This window comes from Microtus pennsylvanicus, chromosome 4 (genome assembly GCF_037038515.1).
Source record: "Microtus pennsylvanicus isolate mMicPen1 chromosome 4, mMicPen1.hap1, whole genome shotgun sequence".
NCBI lineage: Eukaryota > Metazoa > Chordata > Mammalia > Rodentia > Cricetidae > Microtus > Microtus pennsylvanicus.
Window position 1 is genome coordinate 93098686 of NC_134582.1, and position 11761 is coordinate 93110446.

At 40.7% G+C, this 11761-nt stretch overlaps 1 protein-coding gene across 1 annotated transcript in view; it reads left to right on the top strand.

Annotated features, from left to right (window-relative positions):
• Bloc1s5 (biogenesis of lysosomal organelles complex 1 subunit 5) overlaps positions 1–8605 on the top strand; it is a 34611-nt gene extending 26006 nt beyond the window's left edge. The window contains exon 5 of the mRNA XM_075969855.1: positions 7277–8605. Within this exon, the coding sequence (XP_075825970.1) occupies positions 7277–7456 (180 nt within the window). The 3' untranslated portion in view covers positions 7457–8605. The remainder of the gene's footprint in view (positions 1–7276) is intronic.
• The last annotated feature ends 3156 nt before the right edge of the window (positions 8606–11761 follow it).

The following is an 11761-nucleotide window of genomic DNA, read 5'->3' on the forward strand; positions in this document are numbered from 1 at the left end:
TTGTTACTGGGGCACAGAGGCATTTTTGTTTTTGAGAAACAAAATATCTGGTAGAATTCATGTTGCACATTTTGTTTATTTTGAGACAGAATCTAATATATATTGCCCAAGCTGGTCTTATGCTTGCTGTGTAGCAAAGGATAGCCTTAAACTCCTGATCTTCCTGCCTGTAGTTCCCACGTTCTGTGGTTTAGACTTCTGCACTGTGCCTGGCTTTAAAAATGAATATTTTTGAATATACTGAAATGCTGTTTCACTAAGAATTAGTATAGAGTCAGTGGGCCTTGCATTTATAAGGAGCTACTCTGATTATTCCCCTCAGATAGTTTAATAAATTAGCACTCTTGAAGTTATGAAAGAGGTGTATTTTCACAGACTAGCAGCAAGTGAAAATTCCTAACATTCTTACTGGGATTTTAATCTAAGTCAAATTTTTTTCAGTATTATACTTAATAATCAGAGCATTGGAAGTGTATGGCTGCAGGTCCTTAAAGTTGCTTGTTTCATTTTTACTGCCACCTCACTTCCTCCTGAAAGTTTGACGTGGCCGAGGTTTTAGTAGATGTGTGTGCACATACACAAAGGTGAAGCCTAGCTCCTTGGACAGCAAGTGTGTACAGATGAAAAATGACCTCTTTTTGCACTTTCCTGCCTGATGTTAGTTGTTGCCTTGGGTTATCCTGTTGGCCACATTTTACATATTTGAAAGGCTCTCAAAACAAAGAAAGATGGGAGTAGTAATGGAATAAAATAGGCTGTTACCATTAATCAGTAATTCTTTTATGTTAAGACAATTTGTGGAATTCTGTGGGAAGTAAATTGATAAGCGTCATTTGTCCAAATCACATTTCCCACAATTGATATCTAAAAGTACATTCAAAAGAACAATATATGTGCATTCTGCAGTTGTCTAGCATGTCTTAAGAACGACCCTAATACAGAGTTGTATTCCGGGGACTGACAGAATAGTGAACTAAATACAGTTGGCTCATGAATTCCACTTGCTCTCACCAACAGGCTGTGGAGAGGTGAGGTGGCCAGGAACAGCTGTCAGAGCGTAAACTTGGTCCGTGTACACACATCCACTTTGGCAGCCCTGGCTAGCCACCCCGGTGAGCTTCTGTTTCATCTCAACCACAGACATTTACTAACTTTAGCTAGCTTCCTTTATGATATTGTCAGGAGAGCAGTGACATTACATGAAGCCTCGTTCTTGATTAAATTTGAAAATAACCATTGTTCTTGATAGAATTAGAAAATACAAAGTAAGATGAGTACATATTGCTCCATGTAAAATAGTTTTAATAGTTTTTATAGTGATACTTCTTTCTGAAGTCATTTCCCCTGTGCCCATGTAAAGCTTGTGTAAATGCAACATCATGTGTATTATTGACAGATATTCCAAACCTTCCTGATACAGGATCTCACCAGAACCCCTCAGGCTGGCCTCTGAGTGCTAGGATTATAGATAGGTCTTAGCTGCCATGTTGGCTTCCAAAAGGCCTTCCCAACCTCAGTTGACCTGTTAAGAATTTTCCCTTAGCAGAGTTCCTCAGCCTTGGTGCTGCTGGCACTGTAGATCTCAAGCATGATGGGGTCTCCATGGCGCTTTCCTTAGCATTGGCCTCTGCCCTCTAATTGCCATAGCATCTCTCTCTCATCCTGTGTCCCAATGCCAAACAACTTTTAAAGATGAAAAGAACTACTGACTTAAACTAATACATGCAAAAATGTTTCTCCTGTGTGACCAGGCTTTATTCTTAGACTTGGTTTTAGATATAAATTAGTTTCAGGATCATTTTCTACTTAAATGTCTCTAATGTGGTACTGCCATAAGCCAATTTATTATTATTCTTACTTCCAAGTAGATAAAGATGATATCATTATAGCTATTCACTTTGGCTGCACAGTTGTAGCCCACTGACTAATTTTCCGAGCCATGAAACTCAGTACTTGTTAATACTAATTCATCGTCTACTCCATGCCTGGCATCCAGCATTCTACTTTGTCTTTATGAATTATATCATAATAAAAGTGTGCTCAGGTGGTCCTTGAACTCACTATATAGTTGAGTGTGGTCTCAAACTTGCTGTGTAGCAGAGGATGACCTTGAACTTCTTACCTTCTGCTTCTACCCCCTGAGTATTAGAATTACAGGTACCTGTCTCCAGTCCTGGTTTGTTTGGTTTTTTGTTTGTTTTTGTTTTTTTGGTTTGCGTTTTGGTGGTGCTGGAGATTAAACCCATGATCTTATGCATGCCAGGCAAGCACTCTACCAAATGAACTATATCCCTAGCTCAAGATGGCTTATTTCTTCAGAGGTGGTTTTCAAGGCTTGTTCACATAATAGTATGCCACCAAAATTTTGTCTTTTTAAAGGATGGATGGTTATGCAATTATGCATATATATAACTATATGTGTATATCCACACACTACATTTGTGTGCATACATGTACACACACTCACACTACACTTGAAGAATGTGTACCTTTCACTTGAAGAATGTGTACCTTTCTGTGAACACCTGGGTAAACCCTTGGCTGCCCTAAATAATACTGCCGTTGACATGGGTTTACAATATTATTCATACCCTTTCCTTTAACTCTTTAAGGCAAATATCCCAAAGTGCAATTCTGAATTACATGACAATTCTATATCTCTTTTTTGAGATGCAAATCTAATATTAATGTTTAGCTATAATTACCACAAATCTTAAGTTTTTATCTTTAAGCACAGTATTTTATGACTTTGGTTGCCTTTAAAAAACTATATTCCATGTTCTTGTCTTTTTTGAAGTATTTCATGTTTTAGGTCTATCTTCTATAAAATTGAGTATTATTTAAAATGCAAAAGTTTAGGTGACTGTAGTATTTACCGTAGCAGAAGATGGAGAGGTAAATACTGTACAATGTTCTATTCCAGATTCCCTGGGGTCCTGTGCTGGAGTGTTCACTCCTCTCTGCCCCTGTGCTATAGTGTTTCCTCCTACCCCTCCCTCTTCTGGTGCTGTCTCAGACACCAGTGTCTGGTTGGAATGTATGAAATGTTGGATGCTTATGCCCAGTGTCTTCTGAAAATGGCAGTATTTTTAGCTAGACCTTACAGGTATTTTGTTCTCTAGCTTGCAAGTGTGCACTTACAGCATTGTCAGCACCTGAGTATATAGCTAACGTATTTAAAGCAGGAGATTAGGCAAGGGCTAAGTGGAATGACTTCAGGAACTCCTTGGTAGGAAAGCCACAGAAGATCTTCATTTGGGTTGGGAACTGTCAGTTTTCGATGTAATGGTCACCTGGGCCTTGAGTTCAAGGAATGATTTGACGGACAGCAGAATGCTAGTTGGCTATGTTTACGTCTTTAGTCACAGTATTCTGCACTACAGAAGAGGTCCTTGGTCTGGGGAAGTGGTTCAGGATTGAAGAGGCATACCGCTTTTGGACTGGGGAGGGTGCTCAGTGTCCAGAGGACCCGAGTTTAAGTCCCAGCACTCACTTCAGGCATCTCGGACCTGCTTGTCACTTGAGCTCCAGGAATCCAGCACCTCTTTCTGTCTCCAGGGGACCCCCCCCCCACATGTAACATCTACTCAGACACACACATACATATAAATATAAATAAATAATAAATCAAAGACAGAACACATATTGCTCTTACAGAGGAGCAGAGTTCAGTTCCCATCATGACACAGTGCCGCTCACAACCTCCTCTACCTCCAGTTCCACTGACTGCATATGCACACACCCTCTTTTCTTTAGGACTAGAAGTGCTGATCTTTGATCTTTGATGCTGGCCTTCTTAAGAATCTTTTCTAACAGCCATCTGGTTAACAGTTACTACGTCAGGTGCAATGAATTGAATACAAAGGTGGGAGGACTGTGGTTTTGCCCAAGACACCTGTGTTGTCTGAATTACAAAACCCTATTGCTTAAAATGGAAAACTATGGTATTAAAATTAAGAAACACACTTTTAGCTGGCTGGGGGGTAAACAGTGGTGTGGTATGCTTTTTAGAAGCTTAGTGTGACTTATATAATAATATTTACCTTTTATTAAGTTCCTCAGGCACTAAGCTAGGAACTTGGCAGACATTGCCTCCAGTATTCATAAACTTTATTTATGAACACAAAGTATAATTTTCTTCAGTTCTTTAGGCCAAAGAAACTTTTACCTTGCTCAGTGTCTTGATGTTGGTGGTGGGGGATCCTGAATTTGAAATGAGGCTGTTGTGCCTCCTCCCAGGTCTGTATTTCTCTCTGTTGAGCTGCACTGACTCGGATGTTGTCATCCGAGGGCAGCCCAGGCAGCTTCCTTATGGAACACATCAAAAGGCCAGCTAAGCCAGTGATTGCTTTTCAGTTACAAAGAAAGGAGAAGACTAACATCTGAGCATGTGTGTTACTGTTCCCTGTATTTATTATAAAGAAGAATTCGGACTGACAGGGGGCACACAATAAATAAATAAATAAACAAACAAATAAATAGATCAAGTTGAACAAGGTGCCATTTTCATAAAGTGTGTTTATGTTTTCTCCTCTTAGTATTTGGTGTTCCCTTTAGACCATCACGGTTTTTGTAGTTTTGTTTTCTTTTTACAAAAATTTTTTCAAGCTAATGTCATAAACTCCTCCTATTTTGTTCAGTTTTTAGAGAATTCCAACCTGTAAGATTAACAGCTTAAAACAATAATGTATTAAAATGGTTGTTTAGATTATTTCTCAAATCACTTGGAGCACCCTCATGTGGCCCTCCCTTTCCACTCTCCACTGCCTGTTCGCATCCTAGTGCTCTGTGCAGCATAGTTTAGGGGACATGGAGCTAAAACCACATCCTCAGACTCACTTAATTCCCACTTAAAGACTTCAGGTTCTTGACAACATTGGACAACTTGGCAGAAAACCTATAGCCAAAGCTTTTTTTTTTACAGAGGTTAGCAGCTTCTGTAAAACCACCTTTCCCAAGACCTGGTATGCAGCCCTTGGTAGGAAAGGCATGGGTCTCTGTGACCGTGACTCAGCAGCCCAGCTATTAGATAAGGGACAGTGGAGGGACAAGGGTCTTTCCTTAAGCCTTCCTTCATTTGTCTGAAAATGAGATAGTATGGTTTACAAGAGGCAATTTTAGAAGTGGGTAAGTTTTGCCAAGCGACTAGTTCTGGGGTACATTTCATAGGCACTGAGAATGTACTGGCCTTTGTAGAGGCCCCAGAACGTATAAACTGTCAGAAACAGTCACCATTCTCCTAGTAATGGTGCTGTCATTCAAGGTCAGAGTCTGTTCTCTGACCCCTTTTTTTTCAATTTTTAAAATTTTAAAGTAAAATATAATTACATCATTTTCTCCTTTCTTTTTCCTACCTCCAATCCTTCCTAGGCACCCCCTCATTCCCTCTTAAATTCATGGCTTCTTTTTCTGATATATACATGTAAATAAATAAATGCAACCTGCTGGATTTATTTAGTATTAATAGTTTCAGAGTTGACTGCTTGGTATTGAACAACCAATTAGGGAGCTCATCCTTGGAAAGTCTAATTCTCCTACTCTCAGCTTTTGTTAGTTGCCTATAGTTCTTTGTCTGGTGCCGAGGCATCATGAGTTTTTTCCCCTTCCATGTTAGCATGTCAGCTGGTATTATCTTGTTTGGGTCTTGTTTAGATAGCCATATTATTGAGATTTCATGTGTGTAGTTTCCTTGTTTCTAGGAGATATAGTTCCACAGCAGACTTTCTGGTCCTCTTGCTCTTAACAATTTTCCCACCTCCTTTTCTAAGATGTTCTCTGAGTCTTAGGGTAGAGGTAGTACTGTAGCTGTATTAATTGGGATTGGGTACCCTGTGGTCAGTTGTTCTCTGCATTTTGACCAGTGGTATTCTGTAATAGTTCTCATCTGCTGCAAAGAGAGCTTCTTTGGTCAGGAGTAAGAGCTGCACTTGCCTGAGGGTATAAGGATAAGTTAGACTGCTGTTGGTTACAGCAAGATGTGAGTGCCGCTATTGCACCTTAAGGCTGTCTGCCACGTTAATCATTGATATGATCCATAGGCATCAGGTGCTTTCCTCTTTGGACAGCTTACATAGTACCTCAGGGAGACTCAAGTCTCCCAAGTCCTATCTGATATATGTAGCATCTTCAGCAATTCAGATTTATCTTCAAGCTCTAGGAAGCAACTATGGACAACAGCAGTAGCCTGTATTATTTGGGGAATCTCTTGGGCCCTTTGGAATTGGTATGCAGGAATCTAGAAGGACTTCGTGTTCTGTATAGGTTCTGGTGGTTTGTTTCATAGAACTTAGACGGAGTCCAAATCCCTTTTTTTTTCTTTTTACAATATTATATCTGTATTTTATGATACTCAAAAGAAAGCAAACCTTTGTAGGTACAGAAATGAACACCATCCTGAAAACAACTTAGATATTTGACATGAGGTGGTGATCACTTTAAAACTAGACTGAACCTTGAGATGTCTTGGAATCTCCTACAGTGACTGCTAACATGTGATTCTTTTTAATGTATCAGAAAATTTAACTTCTTGCAGTGATATTTCAATATGTATTTTTTTAGACTTGATTAAAACTATATGTAGTTGCCAGGCATGGTGGCTCACACCTTTAATCCCAGTACTTGGAGACAGGTAGGTGAGTCTCTGAGTTTGAGGCCAGCCTGGTTTACAAAGTGAGCTCTGGGACAACCAGAGATGTTACACAAAGAAACCCTGTCTCAAGAAACCAAAAACCAAAACAAAACAAAACAAAAAAAAAACTACCTATAGTTAATGAGAACCTTGAAAGAAATAAAAGGGTGAAGATGACTTGAATTTTTGTCATTTAATGATGCTAGAAGCCCCGGAGACAGCTGGTGGTGGAGCACCAGCCCAGGGATCTCTAGGCTCTGGGTTCAGATCCCTGGCACCATAAAGAAATGCACTGAGCATTTTAGAAATTGTGAGTGCCCATGTTCACTTATAGTAAGGAAAGTTTCAAATATTTCTAATATCATACATTTATTTATTCATTCGTTCATTCATTCATTTACTTATAAGGCAAGGTCACTCTGTACCCCAGGCTGGTCTTGAATTCAAAGTGACCCTCCAGCCTTAGCCTCCCAAGTGTTGGGATTACAGAGCTCATGCATCATGTTCTTAATGCATACTGAAACGGTCATGCACTTTTAGCACTGTGACTGTCTGCTGGTTGTTACAGTGACTGTCAGGTGACAGCATTCTGTTGTGTCTGCATGTGTGCAAAAGATTCTATGTGGCTTCCATGCTCTCTTTTCTCAGGTGATTCATGACCATATGACAGCTAGTGAGAAGCAGCGTCTGCTCCAGTGGGAGGAGTTCCTGAAAGAACAGCCACAGCGCCGAGCTGAAGTGGACGATGAGCACAGAAGAGCCATGGAAAGGCTCAGGGAGCAGTATGCCGCAATGGAGAAGGACCTAGCAAAGTTTTCTACCTTTTAAGAATGAGAAGGCACTGGCTTCCCCCAAATCTTTCTACCAACCACAGAGCCTCTTCTGCAAGCTTAGAAAAACACGCAGTGGCACTCCTAGGTCTGAAGAGAGAAACTTCTGGAACCGGATAAATGTCCACTAGAAGAAGAGTGCTTGCGTGTCTGAATGTGATCATCTGAAGAAGAGTGAAAACGGGACTGATGTGCTACGAGTCAGATTTGGTCTTTCCGGTGATGAGCTCAGATTGCTGTGTGCACAGTTCTCCAAGAGTCCACTTCATTGTCACCAAGGGTAAAGGGTTTATTATTGTGGATTAAATAGCAGGTATGACAGCTGCCTGTCACAGCATCCTTGGGGAAGGGTCAGAACAGCTCCTCTTGTGACAGAGATGCCATGGTGGGCTTTCTTGGAGACACCAGATTTTGCAGAACAACACAATACTGTGTGTTTTGCTGGGTGACATGACACATGCCTTGTAGCATTTAATATTTTCATCTTCTAAATTATGCTTAGGAGAAAAATCCTACCAAAATGTATTTTGACATTTAGCCTCTCCAAGGATCATCATCCTGCCCATAGTACCCCCTCTCTCCTTTTGTGTCCATTTTGCTTTGTGTGGGCTCTTTAAGGAACAGCATCTGTGCATGCTTCAGCTGCTCAGTGGGTAGTCAGCAGAGTCCGCATGGAGTCCCTCCGGAACCATGTAGGACTGGCTCTGGGCAGACCAGAAATGTCCATCCACACAGCAGATGATCTGTGTGAGATGTGAATCCCCTGCGTATTAATGTCCGTCCTCTAGCAGGTGTGTCCCGTGGAACACCACTGTCCATCACCACTGTGATCATTACACACTTGCCCTTAATCTAATCCAAGAACCATGTTGAGTTTCATTTGCTATAAATTAAACAGACATGCATGCAGCCATTTAAGGAGATGCATAGCCAGTGGATTTGAGGTGCGGGTGAGTCTTTCTAGTATTTTCTGTTGCTCTTTAGTCAAGAAAGGTAAGAAAGAAAATACCTCACTCTCATGATATCTCAGTGTTTTCACTGCAGAAAATTGACAATGCTTGCCTGTGTAAATGTATGGCCAACTGTGAAAGCTTCATTCTTGGCTCATGCTGAAATGTGATTAAAGCTAATAGAAGAGATGAAATAAGTATTTGAGACTTCTTTCAGTAACACTGAACTTCTGCCAACTTTCTCTGTCTGCTACTGTAGGCCTGACAGGCTCATCAATCATCCTCTGGTCCCTGGGCTGAAAGAGCACTTGCTGACACAGAAGCATGCTAGAATTTTCTTAATTCTCTTTTGGTGGATGGAAAAAAATATTTCCAAAAATAGCCAACACGTGAAAAGGGAAGGGAGGGGGCCACAAGTAAAAACCCCCTTTGTATCATAGGCACTCTTTGGAATGTCGTTAGTGACCAGCACACCATTAATGGCTGCTATCAAATCAGAATTGTGTGTGCGGGTGGCGTGTGTACTCTGCTCACTCGACACATACCACAGCGAAGGTTTCTGTTGCTTTGTGTGCATCACAAACTAGTAAGTACTTTATCTCCTCAGTTTGTGTACAGCACACATCTTTGTAAGGAGGGCAGACCAGGATGGTGTCAGAGCTTTCTTGTTCCTGCACCCAGTTTCCTCCAGCACTGTTAAGGGTCGGTTGCTTTGCCTTCCTGTTGTCGTGTTCATTGGTGAACACTTCTCCTTCTCTTCCTTTCCAAGTCAACTTTGTTACATATTTTTATTTAAAGAATTCAGTTGCATAATTTACATGTTATGTTACATAGTTTGTGCTATGTTAAACAGAGACACTGTGGTTATGTGTGGCTCACAGGATTCTAACAATCAAACGAAATAATGCGTTATAATTTTAAACTGTTAGGAAATGTTGATTTGAGTGTAAGTTTTGGTTGTAATTAATTTCGCATTGACATGTGACATTTTCTTTTTTGTTCCTAACTGATAGATTTTAAATTCTGTTTTTATTATTGATTCCTCCTATAGTTGAAGTCTATTCAGAGGATAGGTACATATACAATTGAATTGTTGAGATTTGTTAGGGTTTGCATTGGTGGATACGGTCTGTTTCACAGCTGTTGACAGTGCGTGGAAACGTGCACTTGCAGCCAGGGGTCTTAGGCCAGGCTTGTTACGTACAGGACTGCTGTCCCTTTCCTGTTGGGTTACTATTTTATCCCTAAAACTAACTATTAATTTTTGTTTTGTGTGTTTGGGGCTTTGTTGCTAAGTACATTCAACCCCAACTAGATGTGATTCAAAAACTAACTGGATTAATAAATAAATAAATTAATTAATTAAAAAAAAAACCTAACTGGAGTTTTTTTTCCTGGTTTTCTTAACTAGAAAGTGTAATCCATTTATACTTCTTAAAACTACTAATATATTAGGATTTACTTACATTATTTTAAACTTTAGCATTTATCTATTGGGGGAGGACAAACCACCACACACGTAGAAGTCAAAGGACACCCTATGGGAGTCAGTTCTCCCTTCTGCTGTATGGATTCTGACAATCAAACTCAGTCTCACATTTTATTTTCGTGTTCTGTCCCATCTTCCCTGCTTTTTCACAACCCTCCATTTTCTTGCTGTTTTCCCATGGACTTCTCTTGTACTAGCTTCGAAGTTGAGTGCTCAGTTTTTATCTTTCATGCTCACCTGCATTAGTAGTCAAAACCTAAATTTCCTGTCCTTCCCCTGTTCAACATGAATGCTCTTACAGAGTGTCTGATTTCCTCCTCAACTTAGAAATCTAGAATTTTAGTTCCATCTTGTTTGACTCCCTTCTCAGTTCTGCGCACTGTCTGCCCAGACTTACCCGCAGCTATGTGGAAAGCTGTCAGGGTGCAGTTGCAGGGTGGCAATTATTTTCTTCCTCCCCGTCTTTTCTTGTTGCTTCTGAAATGACACCTGTCCATGTGATTGGCACCTTGGTCCTCCCTGGGTGACTTTCAAGATTCTCCTCATTGGTGAGAGTTAAACATTCTACTTTCCCAGAACCACCAATTTCTCCCTCGCAACACTGCAAGCCCCAGACCATATCCCCTTTACCTCTGTGTATAAAACAAGTTGTAAGTTCTCACCTGTCTTATGAAGGAGCGAGATCTGCTGCCTCTCAATGTCGGCTGATTGGTGCCTGGGGATCGGAGGCATAGAGGAGAGTTGAGCCTGCAGTACCCACTGTGACCTGCAGCTGCCCTTTTCAGCCCTGGCATGAAGATTTGATCTTTTTGTAGCAAAAGGAAAGAGAAAGAAAAAGACGGAAGTGTGTGTAGGAAGAGACAGAGGCACCAGACATGTGCTCCTGTTTTGCTCTTTCTAACCCAGTGAGCATAGGGAAAAAGGTCACGTGAGTGTAGAAGCGAGACTGGCTGTCTGATAGCCAGGAAGAGAGACCTCATCGCAAGTGACTCCTTGATCTTTGATATCATGGCTGCTAGGTCCGAGAAGGGTAGTTTCCTTTGGTTGAGCAACCCACCCTATGACAACCAAAGTAGACTGTAGACTGCCACCATCCGTGCCTTTTATTCTTGTCACTCATGTAGACAATGGCTGCTTGAAACACAGATCCTTCTAGCCAGAAGGGAAGGGATACCTCCAGGACAGCTCTCATACCAGAGCTCAGTTACCCTGTAGAAATGTGTTATCTCCCAGATCAGCTTCAGCCATTTTCACTGACTTCCCATGAACTCAGCTTTGAATAAAGAATTAAATCATTTCTTGTAGAATTTTTTCAGGGTATTCCATAGCCAGAGAGATCTCTGTGTATGGAAACAGCTAAGGAAGTATGTGACGATTTTGCCACATTAAAATTTCCTACAAAAAGAATATGTTTGTTTCTTTTGATATTTGTGCCAAAGAGTTTCTATTATTTTGCTTCTTATTCATGAACAGATTTGATTGTATCTATTTCTACTGTATTTTTTTTTGCTATTCATAAGTTAATGAAAGTCAAAATGAGTACAATAGTCTTATTCTAAGTCTCCATAATGGGTTGGTGAAATGGCCCTGCAGCAGGATGCCAGGGCTGCTGACCTGAGTTCAGTCCCCAGGAACCGCATGGTAGAGGGAGAGAACCAGCTCCTGCAAGTTGTCCTCTGACCTGCACGCACACACATGTACACGCATGCATACAAAATAAGTAATATGGTTTTTAAAGCCATTTCTTAAACCTGCATAACTTACCTGAATACATACTCTTAGATGCCTTCGATTTTTAGGGCTTTATTGTGGTTGGTGAAAAGGCCCAGGCTACTACCATAGACATGGAGTTCTATATCTAAAT